This window comes from Spea bombifrons, chromosome 8, assembly GCF_027358695.1.
Source record: "Spea bombifrons isolate aSpeBom1 chromosome 8, aSpeBom1.2.pri, whole genome shotgun sequence".
Classification (NCBI taxonomy): Eukaryota; Metazoa; Chordata; class Amphibia; order Anura; family Pelobatidae; genus Spea; species Spea bombifrons.
In genome coordinates, this window is record NC_071094.1 from 890,281 (window position 1) to 905,823 (window position 15,543).

The 15,543-nt window shown below is 53.1% G+C and overlaps 1 protein-coding gene across 1 annotated transcript; it reads left to right on the forward strand.

The window, feature by feature from the left end:
* The first annotated feature begins 353 nt into the window (after positions 1–353).
* Positions 354–8,143, forward strand: LOC128503048 (CCN family member 1-like). Its single transcript, XM_053473059.1, has 5 exons — positions 354–887; positions 4,819–5,032; positions 6,163–6,531; positions 6,989–7,182; positions 7,737–8,143. Exons 1-5 carry the CDS (start codon positions 828–830, stop codon positions 8,037–8,039), a joined length of 1,140 nt encoding a protein of 379 aa, XP_053329034.1. The 5' UTR covers positions 354–827; the 3' UTR covers positions 8,040–8,143.
* The last annotated feature ends 7,400 nt before the right edge of the window (positions 8,144–15,543 follow it).

A 15,543-nucleotide genomic window follows, 5' to 3' on the forward strand; every position in this document is an offset into this window, starting at 1 on the left:
GTGATAATAATAATAATAGTAATGATAATAGTAATAATAATAGTAATAGTAATAATAGTAATAGTAGTAATAATAATAATAGTAATAATAGTAATAATAATAATAATAATAATAATAGTAATAATAATAGTAGTGATAATAATAATAATAGTAATAATAATAATAATAATAGTAATAATAGTAATAATAATAGTAATAGTAATCATAGTAATAATAATAGTAATAATAATAGTAATAGTAATAATAGTACTAATAATAGTAATAATAATAATAGTAATAATAATAACAGGCATTATTTCTGTGGGAGTCCCGGTGATACGTTGTATCAGAGTCATTCCGTGCCAGTTATCAGAGGGCCTGCACTTCCTCCGGCCGCCTGCGGGGGGCAGACCTGAGACTCGCTGCCAGGCGCCTGAGGGCTTTCTCTCAGCTGGTGCCAAGGCCGGGTGACGTCTGACAGCCGGGGTGGGCGTGTGTCAGAGCGGGTGGGCGTGTCCCCCGATGCCCTTATAAATAGGAGGAGAGGCTGGCAGAGTTTGTCAATGAACAGCTCAGGCTGCAGGTGAGGAGAGGCTCTGCCCCACCAGCTCTGCCCCACCAGCTCTGCCCCACCAGCTCTGCCCCACCAGCTCTGCCCCACCAGCTCTGCCCCCAAACCCTGACTGAGGATCCCTGGTCCTGAGAGCTGCTGGAAGCAAGTGTGTGCATCAGAGAGAGAGGGTCCTGCGAGCCCCCCAGCATCACACAGAGCACACAGGGCACTGCCCCACTAACTGCCCCCTCAGTGCAGAGCCTTCACCCTCTGGTTTCACCCCTGGACTTGCACCATGTTGGCTGCCCAGCTGCTCCTGGTTGCCCTGCTGTGCCTTGGCTGCTCTGGAAGTCTGGTGAGTTCTGATGACTCCTTGTGATCTGTCTGGGGCAAATCCAACTGCCCCTATCCTGGGGTTCATCAGCAAAGTGACAGTGGCTGCTGGGGGGGTGGGGGGGTTGGTGTACTTAACCCTTTATAGTAGCTGGGGAGGCATTGCATCAGGTTGTTTCATGTATATGCAAAATTCTATATGTTCTATGTTTAACTAGCAATATAGACTCCTCTCCCGCAGAGCTGACAATCTAGGACAGCTCCCCCGCGGCACTGCAATGCAGTGTTATGTAATGGGAGCGGTAGCTGCAGCGGTAACCTAACTACTGTACTGCTTCCTTCCCAGCACCCACGTGTTTCATAGTAAACACCGCGGGGTCCTTTCCCTGAAATCCAAACCAAATTCCAACATTCCGAAACGGCCCTAATGGCCCCGGGCGTAGGAGCCCCCAAGAGTCTGGGGCTGGGGGGAGATGTCCTCTACCTGCTGCTGAATGTAGCTTCTGGAATAATCTGATTAATGCCCCCTTACCCCTGTCTCTGGGGTCCCCCTCCTCCCCAGATGACAAAGGGTTAACAGATGTGTCTTGGTGACGGGTTTTAACTACTTCCATGCCAGCAGATCCCTACGTTACATTTTCGTTAATGGCTTTTGGGCTTTCCCCGGCACCTTTTCTGTGGGGTCTTCCTGCATTGTGCCCCCCCTTGGGGGGATATATCGGGGGGGGTCTGTACCCCTATTCCTGCACCCCTGTGATGGGTTCCCCTGCTCTGGGGTAAATCCGCATCGTCAGATACAGAACCGGGAGCAAATTCAAGTACCCTTAAGGCTTTATGGGCAAGGAAGGGTTAATAAGCCTGGACACGCAGGGTTAAATACTCCTTTACTAGCAGATTGTATGCAACGTCTTCTTTAAAATTGCCCCTCGGTAAGTGTGGCGGCGAGACGTTGCTGGGGGGGGGTAAGCTGTCGCTCCGCTGCCCCTTTAAGTGTTTCGGAGAGTTTGTAAACAGCGGCCCCGGCGTGGCGGGTTTCAGGTTCGCGGCCCCCCATGCGCTCCTTTAACGATCACATTTCCTCCGACTTTATTTTACCTCCCGCTCCCCCTTACGGATTCCAGGAGGAAAACATCCTGCGCGGCGGATCCCACATTCCCGCTGGACGCGCCTAACTGGGGAAACTGGTAATTGGAGGGGGGGGGGCTCTGATACCTTTTTTCCATTGCGGAGAATGCTCTGCGTCTCCGAGCCAAAAAGCGTGTTTACAGACCTGACTCTGACGGCCGGCGACCACCGCCCACCGCGAGCCCCCCCGGGGGTGACATGAATACAAACCGGGACTCAATTCCCCCAGGCAATAACAAGTGAGGGGTTATTATCGGGTGCGCACGGCTGGGGTATCTACCAATCTGTGGGGGGGTGATTGCCTGGGGGTGTGAATTATGGCAGTTAAATTGCCCCGTGCTGGGGGGGGGCGTCTGGCTGCAGACGTGCTTTGTGACTTTGAAGAAATGCCCATGGTGGGGTAAGAGGGATAAACTCCTGCCAGGCATCCTGTGCCAAGGGCAGACTCCGACCCAAGCCTCTGCCTCTCACCTCCAAGATACCCCCGGGGGTGCAGAACGCGCCGGGCGGGCTTAATACGAGACTTCATGGAGGACGATGCTGGGGCAGAGCGTTGGGTCTTTAATCGGTTCTTCGTAAATCCACCCTGTCGAGGGTCCCGCGCGGGGCATTCTGCACACATTCAGGTGTAATGGGAACGTGCCGGTATGGATTGTGCCAGTGGTGGTTCTTTCTCACCTGTGTTCAAGGAGGGCATGGTTAGAACCCGCTCTTGGCCGGAGTGCCCACCTTTTAGTTTTTTCACATTTTGCTGCTGTCAGAATTTCTATAATTAGAATACGGAGAGATCCCCCCCCAGCAGAGTCAGGGGTCCCAATGCAGATCCTAAGCGTAATACTAATGACCCCGCGCATGCATCATTTTACCTCTGCGGTCATGACGCCTGCCCCAGGGCAAATAAACGGATCGAATTCCTGGTGTCCCGGAGGAGAACGTGCCTTTGATTTTCCGGCAGTCTCTGCACGATCCGTCCTCCCAGCAGCGGGGGTTTTGCATATCGCCTGCAGTGTGGGTGGTTATCAGGAAGCGTCGGCACAGATCAGACTCACGCACGTGGCATAAAACGGCAAAGGAATAGAGTTTCTCTTTCTTTTTATTCGGTGCCGAGTTTCGGTGCTTGGACCGGCAGGGACTTTGAGCTGAACCGGGCCCTTCGGGGCCAAAGCACAGAATAAAAAAATCAGGATCTCCCGCCCAAAAAAGATTCAAACTGAGTCAAAGCGTTGGTATGCGTTGCACACCTGTCTGGCAAACGCGGGGTTAACCTTACAAATTCACTCGCTTTTGTCTGAAAATCCTTTAATAGTACAGAAGGCCACAGAAGGCCACCGGTCAAGCAGCTGCCGCAAAGCAATCCCTAAGGGGTAGAAGAGCCTCCACTTTTATGGTCTAGGTTTCGTGCTCCGGTCCGGGTTCCGCGCTCTGGTCGGGTTTCGCGCTCCGGTCCGGGTTTTGCGCTCCGGTCCGGGTTTTGCGCTCCGGTCCGGGTTCCGCGCTCCGGTCCGAGTTCTGCGCTCCGGTCCGAGTTCCGCTTTTCGGTCGGGTTTCGCGCTCCGGTCTGAGTTACGCTTTTTGGTCGGGTTTCGCGCTCCAGTCTGAGTTCCGCGCTATGGTCCGAGTTCCGCTTTTTGGTCGGGTTCCGCTTTTCGGTCGGGTTTCGCGCTCCGGTCCGGGTTTCGCGCTCCGGTCTGAGTTCCGCGCTCCGGTCAGGTTTCGCGCTCCGGTCTTAGTTTTGCGCTCCGGTCTGAGTTCCGCGCTCCGGTCCAGGTTTCGCACTCCGGTCCGGGTTTCGCGCTCTGGTCCGAGTTCCGCTTTTCGGTCCGGGTTTTGCGCTCCGGTCCAAGTTCCGCTTTTCGGTCGGGTTTCGCGCTCCAGTCTGAGTTCCGCGCTCCGGTCGGGTTTCGTGCTCCGGTCCGGGTTTCGCGCTCCGGTCTGAGTTCCGCGCTCCGGTCGGGTTCCGCGCTCCGGTCGGGTTCCGCGCTCCGGTCCGAGTTCCGCTTTTCGGTCGGGTTTCGCGCTCCAGTCCGGGTTTCGCGCTCTGGTCCGGGTTTCGCGCTTTAGTCCGTAGTGTCGGTTGAAGGTTTTGTCTCAGGGGGTCTCGGTCCGCCATATCCCACCTGCGTGGCTTCCCGGTGGCAGGATTAGTCTTCGTACACATGAGTTGGAGTCAATACCGTCTCTTTTTTTAAGCCGTGGATGGAAAATGTGGTTTAATTCCGTTTCGGCCGTTTGAAGGGCCGCTAATAGCCCGGGGTATTTATAGCGCTGGCATTTGCTCCAAACCACTCCATGCTATTTTTAACAAACAGCCGTGCTCTTCTCTACACTTTCTCTCTATTTTCTCTCTATTTTCCTTTCTCCTTTTCCACCTTTTTTTCTTCTTCTTTCCTAAACGTGAACGGGTTATCACAACACTCCGAGTGAAGCGGCCCTCTGTTACTTTGCCAGTTGCGTTTGCTGCCCGTCAGAATCCCGACTCCCCGGCCAAATCCTGGGCGGAGCGGCTGTGAGTCACCCGGGTCACGTGGCCTTTGTTTTTGTCGGCCCTTGGCCGTCTGTTCAGGAATTGGCAGCGGTTCGGGGACTCGCGGGAGTGAGGCTTTAATTGTCGTGACTCAATGTATCCAATCCTGAGAGCTTGTGGACGCCACGACCGTCAGTGGGACCTCCGTGGCTCTTAATGTTTCGTATAATATGACCTTTAACCTACCAGATCCCGGCCGCTGTCCGGCTGCGGGGTTTCCGAGCCTCTCCTCAGTCCTCCCCACGGAATGTAGCTCTCCACCAATTGATACATTTCACTGAAACGTTCTTTTCTTCCCCCGCAGATGGAGACGAAATGCCCCTCCACCTGTTCGTGTCCTAAAGAGGTCCCCTCCTGCCCCGCGGGGACCAGCCTGGTGACGGACGCGTGCGGCTGCTGTAAGGTCTGCGCTCGGCAGTATAACCAGGACTGCGACCGGCAACATCCCTGCGACCACATCAAAGGCCTGCGCTGCGACTTCGGGGCCGACCCTTCCTCCAAAAGCGGAATCTGCCGCGGTGAGTGTTTAATTTATTAAATGAGGCTCCTCCGAAGCTTTAACCCCGAGAACCACGGCGTGGTCACCGAGTCTCGCCTGTTGTCCTTGTTGCAGACATAACGTCTTCTGGGTTCCCCAAATCAAAGCGTCTTCAGTAAAGGCCTTTGTGAGAGCGCATAAAAGAAACGAGACCTCCGACGCAATCCGGGGGCCACGAGTCTCCTCGCCCCGATCCGTAGAATAGTTCAGGATGACCGGAGGTTCTCCATTAACACGCGGCTGAGTTTGGTGGATCTTCCTGATGAGGAGGAGATGAGGCAGAACCTCCCGGTTATACCTGTAGCTGGGCCTATTATTGTGCTTGGCCGGTGACCCAGACTAGGGTGTAATCGTATTAAGTCACATCGTTAACCTTTACCCATCACATCACGTTTATTCGTGGCTGAGCACGAAAAGGCTCCGGGCGACGGCTGCCACTGGGCCCGCCTGCTGACTTTGGCTGGGTTTGTTGTTGGATAGCAGACATAATTCAAGTCAACACCGCACCTGGCCAGGTGACCGCGCAGCTACCGTACCTGCCGAGATACCCGACCGGGGGGGGTAAACAAGCTGCCCTGAGCGGGGTGATTGCCGGCCACGTTTATGACACCCAATAGGCGGCAGTTGCCAGGAGCAAACTTTCACCTTTGACAAGTATTTTCCTTCAAACGCAGAGCCGTATATCTCGCAGACAAAGGAGAGCGCGGCGTCTCGGCCACAAACCCTTTTCATTACACAAAGCGCTTCTATCGTTCACAATGAACAAAACGTCCAGGTGCGGCGCTTTCAAGAAGCGGACTCTCATGTGGGGCATTCTTAGACTTTGCTAGGAGGACCACCAGTGACCCATAAAACCATTCACGGTGGTCGTTAGGAAGATATTGTGTTGCCATGCAGAGCACAAATGGCAACAAACCCTAAAAAGGGGCCAAGTCTTTCCGGCCTGGAACGTGGCTCTGCGCGTTGAGCTCTTATGATGCATTCCATTTCTAGATTTATCGTTGTTAATGAAGACGTTTGAGGCCTAAAGCTGACCAGAAAGCTGTTCTGTGACTTGTTGTTTGTGAATAACGTCTACCAGCGTTTAACGAAATGCCTCTCTTTCCACAGCAAAGTCGGAAGGTCGGCCGTGTGAGTTCTTCGGCGAGATCTACCAGAACGGTGAGAACTTCCAACCCAACTGTAAGCACCAGTGCACGTGCATGGACGGAGTGGTGGGCTGCATGCCCCTATGCCCCCAAGAGATGGCCTTGCCCAGCCCCGACTGTACCAACCCGAGGCTGGCCAAGGTGCCGGGGCAGTGCTGCGAAGAGTGGATCTGTGACAGCAACCACATATCGGAGGACTCCGGGGACACGACGGGCGACGTGGATGGCCTTTTGAAGTCATCTGAAGAGATGGGAGAGCAGACGGATGTGGAGCCGGTGTCCAGCAACGAGCTCATCAGTTTGGTGGGAAGCAGACACAGCGTGGAGATGGGTACGTGATTTTCCACCCCGACCACCGGTTATCTCCCCATACCTCGCCCCCAGACCAGGAACATTTCCAACAAAAACACGTTCACGAAAACGCGAGAAAAACACTTTATGGCGGGAAACGCCCATCCTCCGCATTTTATGGCTCTGGTTTTAGGCAGTGAATAAGCTTTCACGTCAACCCATAAATCTAGAGCGAGACACCCCCTGGTGCATTTCTACCGAAGGGTTTCTACAGACGATTCCTGCTTGAGCACAGGTAGATCTATCTGAATATAAATGACATTAAGCCAATGCGATGTGTGGTCTCGTCAGCACTTACCACAGACCAGCTAAGCATTTCATTTTCTACATGTATTGAATTAAATCTTAGGTCTGTAACCATGCAGCGAAATGCGTTGACGGGCCCCTAAGCGCACCCAAACAAAGATTAATGTCGCTTCTTGTTCCCTTTCTTATAGGTCTGGCCCCGCATCCCCAGCCGGGGAGATCTCATTGCGCCATTCAGACCACCGAGTGGTCCCAGTGCTCGAAATCCTGCGGCATGGGCCTGTCCACGAGGGTCACCAACGATAACCCCCAGTGCAAACTCATGAAGGAGAGCCGCCTGTGTGAGATTCGCCCGTGCAAAGACCCCCTGCCCACCAAGCCAAAGGTATCCCTCGGCACAGACCTTCTGACTTCTTTAGCCGTATTGGACGGGGTGGGGTATGAGGGACGCGTTATGCGCGTGGTTGGGGTGCTTCTATGGGCTTTTACCAACCCGCTCATACTCAGACTCTGGAGCGTGAACTCGCGCTCAGGAAACAGATAATGGCTCGGAATCTGTAATGAAAGGCAGGAGGTGGCCGGCCGGCCGGGGAACGTCTTCTCCTGGCAGACAGAGCCCTGCTTGATAAGTCGAGGAAGCCGATCCGGCTGTTAATTAACCCAAGCGCTCGGGATCCTCGACATTCAGACCACCAGGTAATTGGCTGAGAGGTCAGTTGTGGCCGACGAAAATATTCATCCGAATTTCAGCCCTTCTGGCCGGTGAGGAAATTCTTGAGATTTTTCCGTTTGAGAGAAGGCCTTTGATGGGTGACGCGGTCCCCGGCGTCCTTATTCTGCTCTAAGGAGAAGGTTAACCCAGCGGGTGCCAAACCACGGGCTGGACTTGGTTGCTCTTCGTTCCTCTTTCTAAATAGTTTTTCTTTCTCCTTTTTCTAGAGCGGAAAGAAATGCACGAGAACGAAGAAGGCCAAGCAGGCCGTGCATTTCTCATACGCCGGGTGCACCAGCGTCCGACGCTACAAGCCTCACTACTGCGGCTCCTGCACGGACGGCCGGTGCTGCGTCCCCTCCAAGACGCGGACGATGAGGGTCCGCTTCCGCTGCGACGACGGAGACACTTTCCAGAAGAGCGTGATGTGGGTGGAAAAATGCCGCTGCCACCAGAACTGCCCGTACCACAGCGAGCTGTCTTACCCTCATTACCGGCTACACAACGACATCCACAAGTTCACAGACTGAGGCGCGCCGGCGGCTTGTGTCGGACGTGTGGGTCGGAGGCCGCGGCCCCCCAACCCTGGACAGTTTCCCCCGGGAGATCCGGGCGCCGGCTATTTGTTGGGGACGCGCGGAACCCTCTAGAAGTTGCTGCGACTCCCGTGAAGGCGGTGACGCTCCGGTGGCGTTTCACAGGCTTAGTAAAGGTAGAAGAGACGTTGAGACTCGGCTTTGCAGGGATGTTACGACGCGTGTGAGCAAAGCCACGAAAATGGTGACCGCAGCCGTGTGCCGGCTGCCCCCGACGACCTGGCTGCACGTTTGGTTAATCCAAGACAGAGCGGCCCCGGAATGCTTTAGGTCCGTAGGACTAGACCAGTAGTGAGCGAGGCTGCCGCGCGCCCCTTAGCTGTTCCAGCGCGAGACCCGGGGTCACCTTCCCCTGGGCTGCGGCGGACGTATGGCGAGACTGTACCGAGTAGGAGCTTAGCGAGTAACCCTGGAACATGCGATCCCTAGAAGGAGACCAGCGTTCCATGTTAACATTTAGATGTTTAGATGTTTAGATCATCCCATGCTATGGAGAAGTTTGTCCGGTAACTGACTGCATCGCGTCGAGCGATCTCATGAGCGTTGTGTAGGAGCAGAGCGAGGCGCAGTATCGAGAGTATCGAGTATCAAAGGCTTCCCCAAACACCGCATGGCTCTTCCTCCAACCACCCATGGCTTCCAGCCAGCAGTAGCTCAGGATAGTGGGAATTGTAGTCCGACCCATGAAGAGCTAAAGCCAAGTGCTCCTGCTCCTGCTCCCGATACTCTGTGACGCCGCGCGGCTCGCTTTCTAGTTTAGCTGATAAACGGTCGGCTTTTTGGCCGAATAAAGGTGAAAGTAATCGACGGGGTTCCTGCCGGTTCAATATTCTGTGGACAGGCTGGAAACATAACCCAAAAACCCGAGAGTCTTTAGAGCGGTGCCACGGCTAGCACGGCACCGGCAGGTAGAGACAGTTCTGTGGCGATCACCCATTCCAGAACTTTGGTTCTAAAACGGAAAATTCTGTAACTTTAAAGAAAAATTCTCCAAAAATAGAAATTCTGGAACTTCCCTCCCCCTAGAAAACGTTTGTCTGCGTTTAACCCGATCCGCTGGGGTCTCTAGGGCTACTAACCGCTCAGACCGCGGGCGTCCGGGACACAAGCCCCCCGGGCACCAGCACCTTACCGCAAGCGACGGGGGGATTATACATAGAGGGCGGGTAAGGGTTAAATGTTCACGCACTGCCCAAGTCAAGGTGTATATAATATTAAGGATAGAGTTCTATATTTTGGGACGTGCTCCGCGGCAATATTTGCTGCCTGTAGCGCTAAACGCTTCGTCTGGATCGGAACCGTGCGCTCCTTTCTGTGTTTGTTACTCTTGCCCTCGTATTGAGGGGAAAAACCTTTTTTTGTGCTGTTTTTGTTTTTTTGTGCGATATGTTGAGGATTGTTCCGTGGTAGCATGTGAAAGAGCTTGTACTTTGTATTTAAATGTGATGGTAATATATGAATCCCTTCGTGTCTAGGCCGTATTACAAGCTTTTATATACTAAAAACAAATAAATATGAGAAAAAACACTTTTCTTGGATGATTTGGTTTGTGGTGTGATGGGTGACGCGGCCAGTGGTATCATAAACAGGGATGATGGGAACTCCGGCTGATTTGGATGATACCTCCATGTGGGAAGCTTTAAACCCGTTTGGCGTTCCCTCCGGGGTGGGGGAGGGGTGGTCATTTGGATAATGGGCATATTAGTTAGCTAGCCAGCATCTACCAATCACCATTGCATAAACACACCTCGGTTAAAGCAGGGATATCAGGTGGTCCTGCAGACAGGGCTTTAGAAGCCGTCATTAGAGAGATGGGGGGTTCACAATAAACCCAATGGTGTGGAGCCAAATACGCTTCACAGAGAAGGAACGATGTTCTAGGTACATCTACAAGAACCGTCTCGAGATGAAGTTCTTGGATACTTTTTCCTTCTTTCTATCGTTCATGTCTGGAAGGAGAGCGATCATCACCAACCAGGAAGCCCATGGACGTCCATCCATCGGTGGTCTTGGAGAAGATGGCGCCCCCCCCAGGTTAGTTCTCTGTTGCCCACGAGCCTTGATACAGATGGAGTCCAAGACTTTGTTGGCTTCCTCCTCTTCCCAAACTGAGCGTGTTGCTCCTCTGCCCCCGAACCTCGCTGACATTTCACCCCAGAAGGCGTCCGCAGGCATCTGCGACATTTATAAAATAGTTTTCCCATCGCTGAGCGCCCGGCGCAGACGGATGCGGTTAATGTCAGGGGGAGGACGGAGCCAGGAATCCCCAGAATTTGGGAGACAGGCGAGATGTTTGCCCTGGGTAAACACGGCATGCGGGGCAGCGAAAAGGCATCCATTATCGGCGATTGGACGTCCAGGAGCTTCGCGGAAGGAATACGGGAGAATAATTTGACGTTTCAGAATTCCGTGAGGGGTACCCAAAAACGTACATTTTTCATAAATATTACACGGCATGGAGGAGACGGCTGGTATTGGACGTTCTCTCTCACTGTCAGGGGCCTCGGGACGCGGAATGGAAGGTTTCTGGGGGCCAGGTTCAGGCCCTTGACATTGAGTTATGGGGTCTAGGCTGGACCCCGTGTACGGACAGACAGCCCATTCCTCCGTATGATTTACTGTCTGGTTTTTAGTAGAAGTGACCTTTCCATGAGAAGTTCCCAGGCACTAAAACTGCTATTCAGCCAGGGATATCGCGGCCTCCGTCGCTCCATTGTCCCAAAAACCATTTATCAAAACAGAAGGAATGCAGAGAAGGGACCCCCAGAAAGTGTCGTCTCCAACGTTCAGATCCGTTATCTTCATAACAACGCCGACCATCGCGCTCGCACCGCAAGGGAATCCGGAAAACTCCGGCGGCAAAAGTCTTCACGTCATCGAAAACGTCCAGAGACATCATTTGCGCTGTCTCTTTAGACGGGTCAGAGAATGTCTTAGCACTGAAAGGCAGCCGAGAAAGGCTCGGGGGGCTTGGGGTGAACACGCTGCCTCCCCGGCGCATGCACCGCGGCCCTCTCCGTCACCAACCGAGTCAAGGTGCAAACACGCGAGCTCCTCATTTGTTACCTGGCCGGGGTCTCTGATTTGGCCCCTTTCCCTGCCCCTCTCATGCTTTCTGTGATTCCTGGCATTCGGGGAGCTGTCTGATTAAAGCCAAAGCCCGTCAGGTAACGAGTCGAGCCCCCCGTACGGATCCGGCGCGCGGTGATGAGCTCGGAGGGCGGGGTAACTCATTTAACCATTTAAATGCCAGAGGGGTGGGCAGGGGTATCGTCGCTTGCTGCATTCAAAGGGTTAAGTCTTACAGCACAGAGAGGGGTAAAGCAGAACCCGAGCCGAGGGTCCTCGCGGGGGAGACGGATCACGGACAGGAGCCAGCAGATGCCGTCACGTTGCTTCTCTCCCAGGACGTGTAGTTAAGCCGCGCAGCACAGAACATATTCCTGGCAGAAAGTCAGAGCCCCATGCAGAGCGGCCGAGCCGGGGGTCGCATTTCACAAACGTTTTGGGCAAATTACCCCCCCCCCCGTAAATTCAGATTTCTGTCCAACGTATCGCGGCCCTCGGCTTGGCCCTCAAACCCCCGGGGATACAGAGGGTCCCAACTAACGGTTTATCCGATGCCTCGGGCGCCGGAGCGGGAATTCAGCGAATACCAGGAAATTTCACAAAAAAACCCTGCCTGGGCATGAATATTGGGGAGTCCGTATATTGGTTACCCCTCCACTGCGTCAAAGTACCCCGAGTTTCACGGCTTTATTGCTTAAGAAGGAGCGGGATCAGCGGGATCAGCGGGAGCGCCTGCATCGACAGAATCAGAGGAAAGTCCGGCTCCTCCGGGGATTTCGACTCCGACGCAGTTACCCTGAGAATCTGCCCCCCCCCGGCGTGAGAATCTGCCCCCCCGGCGTGAGAATCTGCCCCTCCGGTGTGAGAATCTGCCCCATCACCCCGACACTATCCGCTCTGAGGACCCTAAATTCAGATTAAACAGGAAAATCCTCCGGTGGATGAGGATTATAGGCGACCCGTAAACTCCCCTCACCCTCCTGAGTGACGGTGGGGTATGTAGCGTGCGCAGCGCTCGCCCTCTGCCGATGCTGCCCTTTTTACCCCACAGCACAGACCACGAAACATCACCGCGCTGCATAAACAGAAAGATGGGAAGGAGGAATGGAGAAGAAGAGGGTCCCGGGGAGAGGGCGAGGAGCAGATAAGGGAGGATTGTGTGGAAAATACTCTGCGGAGAAAGACATGGAGGAATGCGCTGTTACCCCCCCCCCCAACCTGCCCCCACCTGAGGGGAGCTTCACGGCACGGAGGGGGTTAAAACCGGGCAGAAGACGCCGTCTGTTCGGAAATTATTTGTTACAGGAGAGAAACTTTAGCTGAAACTTTGTAACTGGGGTAGATTTGTGCATTAAGTGCCACCCGGGGGCAGTTAGGGAGGAATAATGAATAAAATATATTTTTTAAATGCTGATTACTGATTGTATTTTTTGTTTCTTTGTACGCCGAATCCCTTTCCGCTCTCAGATGGCGCATGGACACCGGGGAGGAAACAGGCCCCACTTTGTAGAATCTTCACGCCGTGTCACTGAAAGGTCTCAAACGTCTCCGAGGAATCTCGCTCTTGCCGCGGCACGGGGCTCTTGCGTAATGAAGATCTCGGCATGTAGACAGGTGCCGGGGGGAAGTCCACGTTCCGGCCACGTAATGTGTGATTGTTACCCTACGAGGTCAGCGACCCTGGTGGGTTCCATAGCTGGGTCTCCTCAGGAGATCTTGAGGTTTTCATACATGGTGGCCACCGATTGGGGGGACAGAGCCGTTCAGGTGGCCGTTAGTGACAGAGCCCTTGAGTCTTGAGGCATCTTTGGTCCCTGTAGAGCACCCATGAGGCCTGCGATTAAAGAATACTCTGAAGAAGAGCCCCCTGTCCTCTTTTTTGCATATTTTGGAGGAGGTATGAAGGTTTCTGGATGATGCCCCCGTGGAGCATCGGAAGTCCCAAGATTCCGGCTTTTCTAAATATGAGCATCCATGAGGCACAGGACGAGATCCAAGGGGTGTAAAAATCCCAGGACGACGGCTCCTTTCCCTCAGACTGGGAAACGCGTCGGGGTTTATGAAGCGAGCCGAGCGCCCAGCTGGTTCCTCCTATTAAAATATCTGACACAGTGACGTCTCTTCACTCAACGGCCGAGAGGAGTGCGTGGAGAGCCTTCTGGGGATATTTATCGCTCACAGGGGGTATAGGTGACGGGACATTACACCGAGGCCATTATTTAGGAAGTCCTGTTAGATCAGTTAGAAGATGGCATATACTCCGGGCAGAGGTGGTCGGCTTCTGCCTACCCAGGGCAGGGATCTTTTGGATTCTTTCTCAGCAAGTTCTGGATCCTGACGCAGTGACAGTTCACTTTTTTGGGCTAAAATATAAAGAAAATGGTGATATTTGTATAAAGATAAAAAATAAAAGTGGGCCACTCCATCTTGTGACTTCATCGTGTGGCTTCATCGCGTGGCTTCGTGTGACATCATCGTGTGACTTCATCGTGTGTCTTCATCAAGTGACTTCATTGTGTGGCTTCATCGTGTGGCTTCATCATGTGACATCATCGTGTGACATCATCGTGTGGCTTCATCGTGTGACTTCATCATGTGACATCATTGTGTGACATCTTCGTGTGACTTCATCGTGTGGCTTCGTGTGACTTCATCGTGTGGCACGAGGCTCTCGTTTTGAGTCCCCGTGATGAAGCTCGTGCGGTGTCCAGTGCTATTGCCATCCTTACGAACCCACGAGGGGTCGATGAGTCTCGAGCAGCGTCCTCATCCGATCTCACTTAAAATTCGCCGTGTGCTCTCTGTGCCCTGCTGTCTCCTGTCTGTCAGCGGTCACTTAAAGGAGATATTCCCAAAAATCAGCACGTTCCTGCTGAAGAGCGCGCATGTTTTTTGGACATCCGCAGGCCTATAAAGCCTCGGCGTTACATTGTATGGGGATGGATTCCATCCGCCGCCCCGTGACATTGTGATGACAGGTATGGGGCGACGGGCTTCGCGTGACCCCCCCGGCTCCCGGGGCAGAAGCCCTGGGATTGTTTGCAGATGCTGGAGTTTGGAGGTTGCTAAGCACGGGGCGAGATGTTTGCTTCTCGGGGTGATTAAGAGGCTTCGGCAGATTCCTTTCAGGGCTCCTCAGACTTTGTTTTACGGCCGTGGCTGTTTCTGCCCTCCTTGTTTACAAACTTTTTCGGCTCTGCGTTCTCTATTCCTCCCCGTTTCAAGAAGCTGCCCGAGGCTGGGAATGGCGAGAACACCGGCCACCGGCAAACCCCGGCTCAGAGACTCTGTCACAGTTTGTAGACGCCATATCTTCTCAGAACGCATCTGGAGAAAGTGGATGTTGGCGGATAAGCGGCCCCCGCGTGGCTCTTTAACCCCCTGATACCTGGGAAGTCAGCGGCTCCGAAATATATATATTTATCATAAAAGATTTCAAACATTTTTATAACTTATGGATTGACCCCAAATCTTATTATCCGCCCCCGGCGGGCGAGACGGCCGGCCCGGGATTCCTCCACAAAATGTTATTATTAACAATCTTTAAATATCTTTAATCCCACTTTTCATTTTACAATCTTTGGCCAGGAATTCCCATGAGGATGACTGCGAGTGACTGCGAGGTTTGCTGCTGCCCCGTCTGTTAGTCACGGGATGGGTGGACAGCATCCCTCATCCATCACAGCGCTTAATCATTCCAGATCATTCCGTGGGCTGACTTGGCGGAAAGTGAGTCATTTAGACGAGTGGGTTCTCTTCGGGGGCCGATCGATGATGATGATGATGTCTAATCTTCTGATGAATCTAGAATTTTAGTCTAGATCGGCGGTAGACGGGGACGGCTTTAAAGGTTGTGGATTAAGAGGATTTGTGGGGATTTACGTCACGGCGGTGAGAATTTATCGTATTTATCGGTTATTCCTTCGCCTCAGATGCTCAATAATGTGGCTGCTTCATGAATACAGAGGGCCGAAGGTCCCCGGATCCGCGTGCATCAGACGGGACCTCGGGCCACCTAGCAATGTTACTCTAGAACCCTGTGTTCTCCTATAGAGTCTGGGTGATCTGGAAGACGTGGTCAGGAGCACTGGTTGGAGTAAAGAGCAGATAATAGTGAATAATAATCAGAGTTTTTCTCCTCACCATCGTGTTTTAAATCAGTAAATCCGTTTCCGTCCTCCTCCTTCCTTCATCTCCTGATGGCGCCCACGGCAACGCTTCAAAGACACCCCATCCCTCGCTAATACGGGAAATGAATTTAATGAGTGACCCAGATTAACGTGACACTTGTGAAGATGTAAACAGTTGTGTGTTGTGTTGTTTGTGTTGTTGTTGCTATAGTAGGGTCCACGTTGTGGCGCAAGAGGGA